Source organism: Labrus mixtus, chromosome 2 (genome assembly GCF_963584025.1).
Source record: "Labrus mixtus chromosome 2, fLabMix1.1, whole genome shotgun sequence".
NCBI classification, from domain to species: Eukaryota; Metazoa; Chordata; class Actinopteri; order Labriformes; family Labridae; genus Labrus; species Labrus mixtus.
Window position 1 is genome coordinate 3,854,765 of NC_083613.1, and position 17,730 is coordinate 3,872,494.

General features: G+C 40.2%; 1 protein-coding gene across 4 annotated transcripts in view; it reads left to right on the forward strand.

Annotated features, from left to right (window-relative positions):
- Positions 1–17,730, forward strand: part of rptor (regulatory associated protein of MTOR, complex 1) — a 176,147-nt gene that overhangs the window by 41,212 nt on the left and 117,205 nt on the right. For all 4 annotated transcript variants that reach the window (XM_061047764.1, XM_061047782.1, XM_061047773.1 and 1 more), the window contains exon 5: positions 17,452–17,610. In XM_061047764.1, coding sequence (XP_060903747.1) covers positions 17,452–17,610 — 159 coding nt within the window. The remainder of the gene's footprint in view (positions 1–17,451; positions 17,611–17,730) is intronic.

Consider the following 17,730-nt stretch of genomic DNA (forward strand, 5'->3'; position numbering starts at 1 on the left):
AGAATATCTGAGTGAGCTGATGTCTGAACGCGGCAGCATATTCTCCGGAGATTTCAATTTGAGCCAATAGAAAGAGAATGACGTTTATATAGTGACCTAAAGAGTCTGCACACGACCTCTACGATCTCCGTGCACGTAATTAAACGTCTGCATTCTGTTTTCTGTTCGTCAGTATGTTCTTCTCTCTCTTTTGTGGATGTTGTCATTCCATTGGATTACACATAGCATTGATATAAAGACAAATATTCTCATTATAACGTCGTGTAGCGGACTCTATTGCTTCGGCCGCTACTTCCGCGTTGTTTATTTACGTCACGTCTTACCTCAGGAAATCCCCCGCCCCCCCTCCCCTCTGACAGGGAAAGTCCCCCGCTGTGAGGAGCATATGTGAACGGCTAGTTCGGGAGAATCTCCAGAGCGTTCCTCCTGCAATTATCTAGATATTATCCGGAGTGCATATGAGAAAACTGCTTTAGTGTTTAACAGAATTTGAAAAAGTCGCTAGGAACAGCCATAGTGTGCACTTGTGTTTAAGACCCAACCACATTACCCAAAGTCATGCATGTTTCTTTGTTCCAGTCTGAAATATCTGTGTAAATGTCTTTCATTCAGTACAAATCTGTCTTTAAAGTGTTTAGCGATGGTCACACTCAATGAGAAGTAATACAGTAACTGGACATTGCTGTGTAATGACCTATTGTTATATAATATGGTTCTGCCTCTTCTTCATCCCCCTCCTTCTCTGCTCTCCCACCTCTTAAATGAATCAGCTCATCCTAAGGACTATCAGCTTTCTCTTTCAGGATGTTGGAAGCTGAGGATGATGAATATTAGTTCTTCCATTCCCTCTTTCCACCCCTTCGTTTTCATCTAACTCGAATCTTTCTGAACTTTCCCTTCCTTCACTTACACCATTTCGTCTTTCTATCTGCTAAGTTGTGTTTGCCTGGAATACACACCCGCAAACACACAACTCTGTCTTAGTGAAATGAGATGGATCAGAAAGAAGGAAGTTGACCCAGCTTTCTAGATAAATAGTGCTGTTGATCCAAGCAAAGCCTGCCATCTCTTGCATCCTTTAGGATCAGACACAGCATTGACTTGCGCACCACATTTTAATATTTTATCACCTAAGAAGATTATTTGGCAGGCAGCATGCCAAAGTTTTTTTTTTGTACACGGATTATTTTTTAGCACTGAGAAGATTTCACACCGCTTATTTTTTATATATGATGTCATGTTATCATACTGTGAGCGCAGCATTCCTGCAAATTGGTGCAAAAAATATTAAAACAATAATGACCTAATTTCACTCACTGAAAGGCTTGAGCCCAGACTTCTTGAACAGATAGTTGGTGCCATAAACTATATCAGCAGCCATATTATTAGTCCAGGTTTTGAATAAAATATCCCACAAACAACACAATCTCAGGTGAGAGGTGGAGTTCAGTGAGCAGAAAGACAGTAGGATCCCTCTGTCTTTCAAAGTGACCACATGCCATAACTTCTTTGGCACAATTGAACAGGTTGATAAACTTATTTATATGAAGGGACTAAGTTACTGTAAGTGTACCTGAATTTATTTCTGTTCAATGCTTCAAAATCTATGGTCAAATTTGTGTCCATATTTCACTGATGTATATGAAGTACTTACTAGAGGGAAACTACTACTACTTACCAACTGGGAACAGGCACAACGATTCTTACTGTCCAAACTGGTTTTCCAGCTTTAAAGCCAGCATAGACAATAAGTCAGCATATTATTCATGTCAATAAAACCACTTTGTGTTTTACAGTTCACAGAACAAGGATTTCTCCTTAAAGTTTTCCATTTATTGATAATGACACAAACCATTGCTGTTTTGAATGTTGGTTGGACTGGGCCAATTAGAGTCATTTTGCATACACTATCACTTCCTTATTTTGTCTGCTTCTTTGTGTTTCTCTTTTTATTGGGCTGGGGAAGGAGGTTGTTTTCCTGTAGGTAGTGGTGAATCTTGAATAATAAAAGATTGGCAGTGATATTCTAGAGAAGTATCAAACACAATAATATGTTCATTGAGTGATTTTTAATGCAGCTGCTCTGCCTCCATTGTTATTGATGCTCTCTTTCTCCCATTAGTACGTCTGTTTTCCTGGCACTGGTTAATATATAAAGCCACACAAGTTTGCCTAACAGATTTCTTGTAAGTGCAACGTAACAACTCTGCAAATATGGGAAACGGAAAATTTCATCCAGAGTGATGTCACAAATATCCTGTGAATGCTTTTAGGCTTACCTCGTCTTTTTCTTTCCTGACATAACACAGAGCCAATCCAATAAAGCCGTCTTGAGCTTCTTGCTCAACGTCATTAGGTTTAATGCAATATGAATGTGCTTCCGTTACTCCTTTCAATGGAAAGAGGTGCTCTCTTAGTCATTGCTAGAACACTACAGCCATATTCAGAAAGCCTATTAGATGATGTGGGAGCTTTTTTTAGGTACAAATGAAAAGACTACACAAGTTGTCCAGGAATGCGGCAGACGGACAGAAAATATGCTTCAATGTCCATTTCCCAGTGCTCTTAGGCCTGGGTATTTGGTAGTGGAAGGTTGGTGTACATTTTTATGCACGTAAACATACACAGATGCTGAAGGAAGGCTGTTTCTATGCATGCTCAATAGCTTTAAACATCCCCAGGGCTGGAGTCGCAACCATACACACACACATTTGGTTCATTAATCTCAGCAACCAGGACTTGCCCCGACATCCACATGCTTACACATTTATACACACACATACTCGTATATCTTTTTAAGTAGGCACAGAGCATCACAATTACAGGTGTTATTTAACACCCCCACTAAATATTTTTTTTCAGTAGCCTAGCTTAAAGATTAACCTTTTTCTCTGGTATGAAAGCTACTCTGCTGTTTTAAAATCAGGACTTTACAATAGGGTTTAAAATGGATGGTTGTATTCATATCAGTTTAAGGTCGAATATGTACAGTAGATACAGCCAGCACATTCCCTGTTTGAAGAAGCTGGATGGAGAACCATCCCTAAAGCTAAGCTGCTGTGGACAGGGCCACGGGTAGATTTTTGAATATTCGCGCTGCCGCACCATAATGTCAGGCACTATTCCTATGCTTGCTGTGCAGTGTATTATGCCTTACATCCTGTGGCATATTAGATAGCATTATATATTCCTATGCAACATATGGTAGCAGTTTGTTAGGTACAGATGTATAATCTGGGGATGTGCATTTCATGCTAAGTTACTATTACAAAGTCAATGGCAATTATTGAATCAAATTCAAATACCCCCCCCCCTCACCTTCATTTGCTTTTAAAATAACTAAAAGTTGATTAAAGACTCGGTGGCAGCACAGAGAGGAGAAAGTTGTGTGCACAAGTGGTACAGAGTAGTGGAAAACTACGGACTTAAGTGATGAAAAAAAAAATGCTGATTAAATCAGAGACCCACTTTGTGAAACGTTATCTGCTGCATTAATATAAACCACAGATGTACGTCTTTGTTTGTTAACGCAAAATGGAAAGTGCCATTCACTGGCTGACAGATTTAGCATTAAGTTGCACAAATTGTGACTGTCCCTGGAAACTTGACTTGAAATATGTGATATCAAAATTCAATGTATCATTAAGCATCCTCAAAAATCTGAGTTAAAATAAACATTAATAACACAAATCTTGTTCAAAAGCAGCTTATTTTGCGGTTCAGACCGTTCTCAGGACTGTGTGGGAGTGGCAGCTCACATATGTCAATCAAAATTTGCCCTTGTTCATTGTGTATTGGTTGCAATCTGGTCTGATTCCAGTGTTTCCCATACATTGATTAATCCGTGGCAGCCCGCCACATTATCGACAAGGACTGGCACGGATTAATTTTTTGTATTCATAAAATTGCTGCGTGCACGAGAGCGAGAGAGAGAGAGAGCGAGAGAGTGCAGGCGCTATGAGTATGAAGCTTGTTAGATGTAGCTGCAGCTACTTCTCCCTGCTCCTCTCTCTGCTGTCATGACTGTGAGCATCGCAGGGCCTGGTGAGCTACATCAACATACAGTACATTGCTGCACACACACACACACACACACACACACACACACACACACACACACACACACACACACACACACACTGGAGTGCCAGCCACCACGTGCACCTTTTTACTTCTACACAAAGAAAACAGTAATATACTGTCTTTGTGGAGTGTTGCTTTGTTAGAATATAAACTTAAGTCTGGCTCACACTGCAGGATAATCGGGCCGATTTGAGCTCCGATTCTTCCTTCCCGACAATCTCAGGGTCGCTCCCGACTCGAGGCTGCTCGGACCCGATTATTTGTTCAGATTATCTTGTAGTGTGGCGGTACAAAGATCCAATCTTAACGCCCCGATTATTTCAAACATGTTTGATAATTAGAATTTAAAATCTTACCGGCAGAAGTTATTTGTGACTACAATATAATCACGAGAGACTAGGGAGGACTGTAGTCATGGCGACGAGCGGCAGGACACTACCCAGTGTGCACTTTTCTGAAACTTGTATCCATATATCTGTGATCGTTTCAACTTTACTATATCCAAGAACAACTTCCTTCTCTTTCACCGTCCGCCATCCGTTGGAGTTTTCAAATGAAACTTTATTAACAATTGTTAACGCTCCGTCCCGATTTCACTGGTACAGTGTGAGCTCTGCGGCCGTGCCCGACAATCGAGTCGTACAGTGTGGGCACGTAAATCGTAAAAGGTCTGGTCGGGCGTCGTAAACGATTCAGTCGAGCTGAGAGTTTGAGCTGACGTGCCACCCCGACTTTTATACAATCGCACAGTGTGAGCCAGTCTTTAGGTACATAGAAAATATTTGAATAATAAGTGCCACCAATATAGTTTTATCGTATGATCTTTATTCTTCATTCAAAATAACTCAAACTGTATGTAAGTATCACCTTCCTAAAATAATAATTATAATTATAATAGTAATTTCTTGCAGGGCATTTGAATTAGATTTCAATAAATTGTGTACATGTACCTAACAAGCTAGTAGTGATAATTCCACTAAACTAAACTGGCATGTAGACCTCTGGTTCTGCAGGCACATAACACTGACTTGTTGCATTGAAAGACTACAGTACAGTTTCAGCATTTAGTCATTTTAGTTTGGTCAAGAAACCAATTTTGTTTTCCAATGCTCCTTTATACTTTAACAGACCTTTGATTTGATTTATTATCAGACTGAATGTGGGATAATATAAACAGAAGGTAAGTCAGCTTATTGGCCAGTGTCCAAGTCTTTTTCCTCAGGTCATGATTAATGCTGAAATATTGACACATGAGTTAAAAGAGCAAATAAAGAGCTTCAGTGCCACTCATGCACTCACGTGCAGGCACAAAGGACATAAGCCCCCGCATAGGTAAAAAAAAAAAAATAGAAGCCATATCCTAAATATAAATAAATGCTAAGAAACACAGCACATTTGGATTCACAAAGGAGTGATCTCCAGCTCCGGTGTGGATATTGATTCATTGATTCAGTTATAAATATGTCTTGAAGAAACCCCTCTGCGCTGCTGTTGAATTATAATAAGACACTAATGTGGTCAATAGATACAGGAAATGAGGAGAGAGAGGGATGTGCGTGCGTGCGTACGTGCGTGCGTGCGTGTGTGTGTGGGGGGGGGGGGGGGTTCAGAATGACCAGCTATTTCTGAAGAAAGGTGGATTGATTAGACGCTATCTATAGTTCTGTTTCTGTGACGGTGCCCTTATTGCCCCACTGTTCTACATTAAAAATATAACCCTGTAACCCAAATCCTCCTCCCTTACTTTGTCTTATTTACTTTTTCTAGGGCTGAGATGCTTTTACTTTCCCCGAAACAAAAATATTCAACTTGGCTTACAGAGAGTTGAAGATGGCTGACTGGTGGCTGAGGTGATGCTGGAGCACAAGATTAATTGATTAGTTACAGTCTAATCTCTATTTACACTTTCTAGAAATGTAGACTCTGTGTACACAGGGGTCTGGATTTTCAGCATGTGAAGTGTTCTTGTTTCTGTTTGAAGTACATTTGTAGTCCGACCTGTATTTATCATGACATTGACATACCAGCAGGCTTTGGTGTGTGCAGGAAAGAATGTCCTTGCCGAGAGCAAAACGCAGGTGGAAACATCATCAGCCCTAATGAAATACCACCTCCCATCTCTCGTATAAACTGACATCTGCATAAAAGTGATGCTAGCAATCAATTACAGATCAAACATTGCACTTAGAGCCACTAATCTGCTAGATACTGTGTAACAAAAGCAAATCAGGCTTTAGATTCCCTGACTACCTCAAATGCATCATAAGTGATCCATCCAACCTCCATTCAACAAATCATTTAAATCGTTTTTTCTTCTCCTCTCGAGGACAAAACTTGACGTGTTACAAATCTGCATCATGATGGTGTTATCTCCTGCAAATGTGATTCCTGTTAATCACGAGTAAATCACAACAATATTAGTTTATTTTTCAGACTCATACAGCCGAAGTGATCCAGAGTGAAGCCGCTGTATGACTTGTATTCTGGTGTTATGGTGTTATGCTGGGTAATAATTGGCAGCTGTGGCTCAGTTTGGGGTTCGATCCCCAGCTCCTGCAGCAAAATGTCCGATCTGTCCTTGTTCAAGAAGCTTAAACCCCGCTGCTTCTTTGGCAGCATATGAGTGTGTATGAATGGGATAAGTAACTTCTAATGGTCACTTTACATAGCAGCCATCAGTGTCTGAATGGGTAGGTGTGAACTATGATGTAAACACGCTTCAAGTAGTCAGAAGACTAGAAAAGCACTATAAAAACTGAAGTCCATTTACCTAGAAGTAATGGTGTCCACATTGCACATGTAAAAGCTGCATGGAAAGGAAGTATTACCTGGAAGTTTTTTTTTTTTTAACGCTAACCATTAGCTTCACCAGAATTGCAGTTTCCACTACACAAATCTAGAAAATGTAATTGACTGCCTGTGAGAGGAAATGAAGTGTTTTTCTTCTTGTCTTTGTTTAAGAGGCTCTAAGCATGACTCTGAATGTCCCACAGCTCTAATGACTGTAATATGTCTGTGTGGGTTTGTTTTGGCTCCTGATCAATATCAATAAGTCATTACTCTACCTGGTGATGCTATTTCTGCCACGACGTGTCAGAACAGGAATCTAGCGTCACAATACAAATGATATCTGAGCCACAAATACTCACAAATAAAACCTATTAGTCAGTATGTTTTCGCAGCTTTTATTATGAAGTTTTAGCTAGTCACCAGACTTATATGAAACCATTATTACTCATAACACTTTTTGTAAGGGGGGGCAGGCAGGCAGGCATGAGCCCTTTACAACTTCTATTTGACTTTTGGTACAGTCACAATGCACACAGAGTTGGAGACAGAAGCAGTCCCTATGTGCTCTCTCTGGGCTAATGGTTTGTGGCACTCTTTCCCGCTTCAATCTCTCCTCAATCACCAACTTGTGTGACTCTCCCTGCAGGGTGCTGGAAATGAGGGCAGCCGTTGATTAGAGCCGAGCGGAGCAGAGCAGAGTGCTGTAATGGGCAGCTGGCTGCTCGGGTTAAGAATAGCTGCTTCAATGCATCTGAGGTACCACAGGTCACTGTGACTTACAGATCTGTTACAGATAAATGTATGTTTGACGCTTTCCTTGTGTGTTGCTAAAGGACTCTTAGAACAGAAAATATTGTCAATAGAAGCAATTGAGCTCGTTAATTGAGGCGGCTGTTGCTCAGTTGGTAGAGTCGTTGCCTTTTAAACGGAAGGTCAGGGGGTTCGATCCCCAGCTGAGCAACATGTCCAATGTGTCCTTGGGCAAGACACTTAACCCTGCATTGCTTCCGCTGCTTCGGTGGCGGTGTATGAGATGATACGTGTTGTACTTACTCTCTGATGTACGTCGCTTTGGATAAAAGCCTCTGCTAAGTGAAATGTAGAATTGTAATATAGTTCAAAAGATTCACTCTACAGACTCTTAACCACTGAAGCCAATCAGCATTAAATAATTCTGCTATCATCCTGAAGTCAAATCAGAAGTGGTGGATCAGAACTGTGTACAAGTCTGAACTGTCAATGCTGCACGTAGCCCAATGTGTAAAAGGGAAATTCTAAATGTTCCTAATAAAGAAAAAAAAGTGTTGCATCAGTTCCCTTTACTGTACCGAACCGAAGCTTCAAGACTGAGAACCGAAATGTTTGTGTACCGTTCCACCCCTAGTGGGTACAGTAAAACTGCTACTCAACAGAGACAGATAGGCAGGTGCTCACAGCTGGATGGAATGAAGATACCTGCTGTCTATTAAAGAAATCCAAGAAGACGTCCCTCGGCCCTCGCTCAGTGTTGTTGTATGTTTGAGGCTTGACTGGCTCTCTATAATTTCATCATCTCGTTCTGTTCTACTGCACTGTTTGATGACAGCTGACTGAAACATGAGAGCTGCCAGCTGTTCATCTTTGTGTGCTGATCTCCCGGTGTATTCACTTTAACTGTAGTGCAATCTTTCTTTGGCAGATTTTCTGAAATTCCTTGAAAATTTAGCAACATTCTCATCCCCACAGCTATTGTTGTATTTTTAATCTAACGTGTTCTAGCCAAAACAAAAGAAAATGAGTTGTGCTTCAAAAGACACATCGGCTGCTCTGCGAGTGTTATTCTAAATGTTTTTTCTCTAAAATTCTCAGGTTTCGGTTGTCATCAGCATCTGCCTCCACAAATCACTGTATTACACACAGAGAGACATAAAGTCTTCTGAGAGCAGCTCAGAACTCAGCTTTTAATTGGATTGGTGCTTTAGAGGTCTCTGTGCTTACTCTATGATATACGCACACACACACACACACACACACACACACACACACACACACACACACGCGCGCACACACACACACGCACTGAATACACACAACCAAACTAACACATATCACATGTTCACAGAGGTTTTGATCTAATACAGCACATCAAAGGTTCCTGAAACCATTACTGAATGGGTACAAATGCTTATTATGAACAATTACATGTTAAGGTGTCCTTTATCTCTAAGAGCAGAATGTGTTCCCTGATCATACATGAACATCTCATCTTTTCTCCTCCTCAGATGAAGGGAACTCAAAAACAATATAAGCATTACTGAACAAAGCTTTTTTTCATGCTTACTCTTGCACAATAGCTTGCATATGTGCGCTCAATGGAACCTACAGATAGTACTACTACAGTATTTAGGTATAATCCTACAGTGCCTCTTTGTCTAGAGGGACTTTATGCTTGAAAATATGAAGCTTCTTCACCGCATCTGTAATTCCTCGGCCACTGTTTGCTACTTTTAGCAGCTTTTTAAGGCTCTTGATATCTTTTGCAACGCGCCATTCAATTATCTAATTCAGCCACATGACTGAGATTCTGTTATAAATCATTTGTGCAGCGCCTTTTGTTGCCTCAGACTTTATGCCAACTGTAGAGAAGAGCAGACAATGGTCTTTTCAAGTGTGGGTGCTGCAAATGAAAAGCACTTCTAGACGCATTGGGAACACACTTCTTACTTTTATTAGGTTACCTTTATTCCACCTTAGTTATATTTTACATAGCCGACATCAGAATCAGAATTGTTTTTTATTTCCAAGTACATTTACACATAGCCTGGTGTTTTGGTGTAAAACAACTAGCAAGGCAGTAAAGCAAAATAGGAAAGAAGCAATTTAAAATACATTTAATAGAATCTAAAAATATAAAAGCACAACATGTACACAAGGTGCGCTGCAGTTGTGCAGGTATGTGTATTATTTACAGAGCAAAATACAGATAACTTCAAGGAGCTACATTGAACCTTTGAAACTGTTATTAAACATGATCTTTAACCATAAAGTCTGGTTGATTAGTACAATCCATTGATTGCAAAGTAATAGTGATGCGTTTAGGTTGAGAGTATCCTCTTCTGAATCTGATCTGGAAAGCATCCAAAGCGTCTTTGAGTAAAGGAGTATAAGGGAGATGAATAAAGGTATGTTTGGATGAGTACACAAAATGTCAATAGAGGAAGGGGAAGTCTGTGTGAAGGCATCTAAGTAATAAAAGGTTTCAGGATGTGAGGTTTGTTATTGTAAGAGGAGAAGAAGCCTCATTGATTTCCTAGCTCACCTTCTATTCAGATGTTAAAGTCCAAACACTGAGGATGATGCCTTTCAGAAAGTTTCCAAAAACAAGTCAAAACAAAGTGTAAAGTTTTTCTTTACATCTTCAGCATTTGAAATATTTTCTTTGTAAATGTACAGTCCACTAACACTTGGTTCATTTGGCCCTTCTGCCAGTTACATAAGCCATGTCACTTAGTCAGCTGCAGCAGCAGTGCTCTGACTCCTGCTGCTCTCTTCCAGCATCTTCTCAGAACACAAGCACAGAAGAAAGAAAGAAATCAATAGTTTTAATGTACCATTAGACGTCTGCATTTGGAACACTTTCAGCTTTGCTTTGCTTTGCTTTCTTGGTAGGATGCTACAATTTCAGTGATTATTTGACTTAATGGTGGTGGTGTTCTTGAATAAACCTCCTGAACTGAGCAGTGCAATCATCCACACCTCTAAAGCTGTAGTTTCAGGACTGAGAAATGGCTGCGTTAGTAACAGAGTCCCGACAGGAGGTGTGTGCTGGCAGAAGGAGGGAGACGTGTCATCTCTCCCTCTGCTACGTGCGACCTGCTGTGAACTTACTCAGACTCGACACGCTGGCCCCAGCAGGACTGCTGTCACTGGAGAAAAGACAGTCGCTGTGCGGGTCTGCTCACCAGAGCGTTCGCTGCTGTTTACCAAAAATGGCTGTTCTTTCTCAGCTAAATTGAATAAGTAGACTTTATGAAGCCCTGCTTGAACATTTTCTTTGTGCTTGCCCCTTTCTTTCATGGCTGGCTTCATACAGTGTGAGGTTTTTAAAGGGGCCGAATCAAAATCACCACTCAAGAAGACGCCTTGTCAACTCACATTCTGTCAGCTGAATCTCAGCACTTACTCGGTTGCATCAGTTAACACAATCTAATGCAGGAGTCTCAAACTTGTCTTTCTTTGTCTTTCCATCGGGATTTGTCTGGGAGCTGAATCCTCTAAGGCGTCTCACAAATGTTTTACCATTTTCCTGTCATTATTTGTTTTTTTCAAAATAAGTTTGCATTCTTTTAAAGGTGAACTGGAAAGTATGTTTGGTATATGCATGCTGTGCACCTGTACCACTGTGCTCTCATGACTTAGTCATCTTTATTTTATACCATCAACATGTTGTCATTAATGAGAAACAGGGGAAAACAATGGAACAAAGACATAAACATCTCTGAGTTGGTTAGTTTTCTACCTTGGTGATTCAGTCAGGTAAAAGCAGCAGGAGCATAGTAAACGTGCTTCATTTTTCTCTCTGTGCCTTTGTTTTCCTTCACATGAAAACAAGCCGAGTGTCACACCATGTGTTGATTGGTACTTGAGAGGACAGAGGTTGACTTTACTCATTTCCTCTTGCTGACAACAAGTGGCTGCTGCTGTCACTGTCAGCCATTTAACATGTCCTTTGAGTTTAATTTTTTTTAAATCCTTCAACTTTGAAAGATGACCCTTTTCCACATGAGTCATGATGGGCATGCATTCCATAAAATGTTGACCCTTGTTTGTCATTCATTGTACGCCGTGTATCTATGGAGGAATAGTTCTCCATGGGAGTATAACGTAATGACGCAGGCTGACATAAGAGCTTTATCATGATTGTAAAAGAAAAATGTTGCTTGAATTTCTAACTTGAATCCAGTTGTTTGCCGGCACTGCAGATGTCCCCTTTTTGTCGTCCTGATGTTCACGACAGCCACAGTTGCTCCTACTGCATCTTACAGCTAAACAGTCGGTATTTTAATTGCTTAGGGTACTTTGAAAAGGTCGCCTGTTCTCACAAAGTGACATGATGATGAATGGCGCGGAAGCCAGCACAGAACACACCTTTGAAAAGAGTTAGTTTCCTGTGGCCTTGATGGATGTAATGGTTCTGTGAGGTAAAGAGGAGAAAGGCAGACGGCTGATGTTTGAATCCACCTCTGGTTAGAGTCGGGCCCCACAGGAGGCTGCAGCTCCACCTTCAGGTCAAAGTTGTTAATGTAAGGAGATAAAGGCTTCTTGCTCACACAAATACACACTCATGCCACCTTCTCCCAGGAAGTTGTGATTGTTTTTTCTAGTGTAGTCTCTTAGGTGAATCTGTCTTAATCTCTCCATTTCCCTTGAATTGAATATGACAAGCTTGCATGAATGTAAATCATCAGCTTTGCTTAAGCATCTAAATACAGTTGGGAATCATTTGAAATAAAAGCTACAAGCACTTTCCCCACCCGTCTCTCCTTCTCTCTTTTCTCAAAGTGATACCCCCCCCCCCCCCCCCCCGCTTCTCTCTGGTTTCAGACACTATACCTCCATCACTGCAGGTTCCTCGCTAACACGATTATTGCATTTAGATAGCACCTGATATCATCACGATAAGCACTGCGTCTCTCAGCATTCAGACAATCTTATGAGATTATACTCAAATCAAATCAATGTTCCAGCTCCACTCACATGGAAATTTAAACTCATCCTGATGCAGGAAGCTGAAATGTGAAAACCTTGATAAAGGTCTCCTCAGCTTAGCTTCTAGGATGTGTGAGCGACAACCAACGAGCAAGTGATTATTTCATTCCACAATTAAGGACTACAAATCCAATTATTTATCATAAGGATTGAAGCTTCCAGAGTCAATTAAATGACAATTATACTGCTGGAAATTGTGAGCAGCCGGATCATAAATCACTGTGTGGTTCTTGTGAAGATTCTTTAAAAAAAAAAAAAAGGACATATTACAGTATTAAATCTTCAATTGGGCTCAGTCTGCAGGTGCTGTGGGCCCTTCTGACATTTTGAGGTGAGGTCTGGGATCTTTGTCAGTGCTGAGGTCTAGGGCTGGGAATTGTGGATGTCTCACAATTCGATTTTGATTCTTGGGGTCACGATTCGATTCATCTGTGAGACTGGCTGAATTTCTTGCTGGTCCATTTGGCATTCCACTGAGTTAAACATAAAGCATGCATGCGTTGCCGTGCCGGCCAGCGTGGGAATAGCACAGCGTGTGGCCAATCGTGCTTGAGTACGGCACAGTACAGATGACCAGTGTGACCGCGCCCTTAGAAGGTGCCCGGATTAGTTTTTCAACATGTGTTTCTGGTCCTGGTGTGGATTAACTTATTTTTCTTTCTTTTACCTTTGAACTCAATACATGCCACAAGGTTTAGTAGAGACATAGAGTGATGATGAATCAAAAATGTATTAGTTGTTTGTTTTGCTTTGGTGAACTTTGTGTGGGAGTAAAGAGAAAATGAACAACACAAAAAAGATAGAAATGAATCTTTCAAGGCTTTTATTTTGACACACTTGTGTTTTTAAAGTTTTTAAATGTCATTGAAGATTTCTTATCAGCAATTAAAATAAATTAACAAAAAGAAGAAACTCTAAATATTTCATGTATGCAATGCAAATCTGATTTGTAATTCTATAACAAACACACTAGCTCAGATTTACTCAAAGACTTTGACAAAAGTTAATTTAAAAAATCCCCTTTTTCATATTTCAAGGTCACAGAAGTGCTTACAGCATCCACATGCAGTTTCCTGAATATGATATGTCTTGGGGCGGCTGTGGCACAGTGGTAAAGTTGGTCGACTCAACTGCAAGGTTGGGGGTTCAATTCCTGCATCCACATGTCCGATGAGTCCTTGGGCAAGACACTTAACCCAAGTTGCTCCCACTGCTTCTTCGGCAGTTTATGAATGTGTATGAACGGGATTGGCTAATACTAATGTCCACTTTACATAGCAGCCTCTGCCATCAGTATTTGCTTTATAGTCAAAAGAGTAAAGTGCTCACAAGCTCAAGTCCATTTACCATTTACCTGTCAAAAGGACTACACTAGGGAAAAGTTTAAATACATTGAGTTGATGAAACAAAAGTTATATTGTCTTATCCGGTTAATAACCATAACGAGTTCATGCAACCAGTTTACAAAGCGTAATGATGTGTCTGTCTTTCACTCTTTGATAATATGTTTTTTCTTGTTCCATACCCATCAGTAAAACATTTTCAAAAGAGTCACATCCCTGTCAAGGCAGAGGGAGTCCTGTGATAAACACAGGTATGTGTTGATGCTAATTTGCTATCTCAGAATAGTTTCCATGCTTTTCATTCTTACCATCACATTTAGATTGGGTGGTTAATTTGATCAACTCCACAGTATCTCTGTAGTCTGGCAGAATGTCTTGTGGTTTATTTTGGTCCGTTTGAGGTATTGAGAAGTTGAGGCAGAAATGTTGCTTCTCCTTTGATTCAAAGCCATTGGACAAGAGGCAGGCTGTTTGGTAAAGGCATGTTACTTATATAACAGAAGGGCCTTGGCGAGTGTGATTATGATTCAGACTGGTCTAACCGGGTGCTTTTCTGTTGCATAACTAGTTGACACCTCTGTGTCCCTTCCATCCACACAAACACTTAATCTAATGAACTGAAGGAGCTCAAACAATGCAGTGTCCTCCATCTCTGACTGTAAACTCTCTCAAGGAGCTTTTCCACTCTGCACATCCACACGGGTACAGACACGAGTTTCACGCTGACTTCACTCTTGTAAAATCCCTCAGATTACCGAAGTATGATCTAAACTTCGCAGCAGGTGGCAGAGAAAACAAGTTTCTAGGAGTAAAAACAAAAGTAGCTGCACCTCAAGCTGAGCGTTCTGTGTTGTTGGGTTTGTTTATGTGTAAAATATCTACTTCTAGTGTTTCTCTGTGAGCCTGCACTCAAAAAACACTGCTGTGGCTGATTTGTTCAACAACACTGAACACGCTGTTGACAGTAGGAAGGGTATGAAATATGTCACTTACCAGTTCTGCAAACCTCTTGTATGAAGTTCACAAACAACCTTTATTTGCTTTCTTTTTTTACCCCAAAATAACACTGTAAGTACTGCGGTAACATTTACCATCTCTGAATCAAGACCACATCCTTTGACATATCTGTCATTGTGTTTTGACATGTAGAGTTTTTTGGCCACTGTTTTTGTGAGTGTAATATGGCTTTTGAAAGAGTTAGCTTATCATCTTTGAAAGAACAATGTCTTTCTTTGAGTCAGTCTAATATTGGAATCTTTGCAAACAAAATGTCTCTTATGTGATCTGCCAGCCCCTTAGTCATTTCTTTCCTGATTCAGACTCTTAATGTTGGGATGCCAAAACCAGAATTCTCAAAAGATATCTCCCCCTGTATGGCATTTCTCACATTACAAAAGTAACCTTTTCTCTTAAATTAGATTTTTTTTTAAAGTTAGGGCTTGGCTTTGTTTCCCTTACATTAAATATCAGATTGTAATCCACAACAGGTTTATTTTTTATTTTAATAGACCTGATATCCTGTTTTCCCAGTGCTTTGTGGATTTCCAAAGAAGGTTGGCAGCCTCTATACTGTCCAACTGATAGTGCCACACTCTTCATCTGCTGGAATAACTTACAGTAGTTGTGCTTCTCCTGGATTTTGTTGCTGAATTGGTTTTCTGGATTTAGTTGCCCTGAACTTTATACAAAATGTACCGGTATGCCCTACAGTGGTTTGCTCAAGGACACGCATACAACACAAAACCACTTTGTGACAACTGCCGAGCCTTTAGGAAACAAGCTCCCCTCCTCTATAGATCAATATGGAGTATGGACGTCACGATTACGTCACAGCAGCTGTGCGTCCATTGTGGTGGAAAAAAAACAACAGCAGGGAAAGCAAGCAGAGAGAATAACAGAGAAACTGTAGTTAAAGTAATAAACATTGGTCTAACATACCTTAAACAATTAATTACATAATTAACAAAGAGTTAATACTAAGACGGTAAAACAAGTGCCCGTGTCTGGTAATGCTACGTTTTATGTTTTTGAGGCTGACAAGGCAAAACGTCCGTTCTGACCCTTCAGTGAGTCAGTCAGAACGAGTCCAGAAACCTCTCCATCGGAAAGATTAAGACAACTTGCTTTCTGCTGCTAAACAATGAAATGATTGGAGAATCCAAATAGTCCGTAACTCTGTTGTGAATTGACCGCAAAGCTACTGCAAGCTAAATATCTGCAACCATTTGGACTCACAAAGCGCAACATCACTGTGCATAGACCAAAATGGTCTTAAGAGCTAGTGCTTGCAGCCATGTTGACACTCTGAATGAAATGTGTACATTTAAAAGAAATATTAAAGCTCAATGTTCAAGTGTTCTGTACCTTCATAAAGCGTGTAAAAGTAAAAACCTATGTTAATTTTAAAATATCGTCCCTTGTCATGTCGCCCAACTCCATTTGGAGCAATGTCTAGTAGAACCGTTTTTTAATGAATCACACATTTTACCCTGTAGTAAAAGTTCTGACATAAAATACCAAATATTAATGTAATAATACAGTGAAATAATAGTTGTGATTGGTTACAATTTTTAAGTGGTCCAAAGTGTAGGGATATTTAATCCAAAATATTTAACCTCATTTGGTGTTTTTTTTTCTACAAAGTAACTGTACGTTGAACGGTTGATTGTATTTCTTCAGGAGTAAATCTGCCACATGTAGTTACCTCTTCGCTCAGTACCGTTTTTGTTTCTCTCCTAGTTTAGTTTTTTTCCTTGAACTTCCTGTTTTTGAACATCGTTATTTTGCCTCTCAGCTGAATGCAAGTCAGACTGACATGTCAAGGTGTTTCCATCACTTTACGGACAATTGATGTCAAGCTGCACCTTTCAACTTGAAAATATATTTAAAAAAATGTGATGTGTTCAACATAAAAACCCTATTTATCTTCGGTCTATTTTAGACTTCTACTTAAAGTATGAGCCATGGCCATAACGTGCCAAGCATCCGAGTAATTCATTGTCCTCAGAGAAAATGTGATTTTCTGCCTGTTTTGTTGTTGTCAGCCTTAGAAGTTTCAATAAACGAAAGAAAAAAAAACCAGCCAGTCTTATTTACCGTAAGTTACTGTTGGGTCACCCTGACCCTGTACCTTCAGTTATTCTGCCATGTATGGCCTTGTGATGCACACAACATCAAGCAAAGCAAGATGATCCCGCTTATGGCCATCCCACCTACTGTCTCTTAGATGTGCGTGTTAGTGTGTTCTTATATGCGTCTCTTGTTCCCCTGGTGTATATCATCTTCAGGCAGGATGAGTGGTGATTATGTTAATGTGTTGTGTCATTTTTTTTCATTAAACTCCATCATTTGTTATTATGATGTCTATGTTAATTGGCATGTGTTGCATAGTTTACACTTCTTTCTTGGTTTCTAGGAAATTACAAAAAGCTGATATTCAGCTGCAAATCAATCACACCTTTCTTCTCTCATTGTTCCTGTTTTTCAGGCGCGTTACAAACAGAGTCTGGACCCCACAGTAGACGAGGTGAAGAAGCTGTGCACGTCACTGAGACGGAACGCCAAAGAGGAGCGCGTCCTCTTCCACTACAACGGCCACGGGGTACCACGGCCCACTGTCAATGGAGAGATCTGGGTCTTTAATAAGGTATCACTCTTAAAAATAAGGGATAACCTCTCAAATGTACGTGCTGTAACATTGGATTCTCTTGGTTATGTTTTGCAAGATGTCCAAAGTTGTGTTTATGCATCAAAACACAAATATATA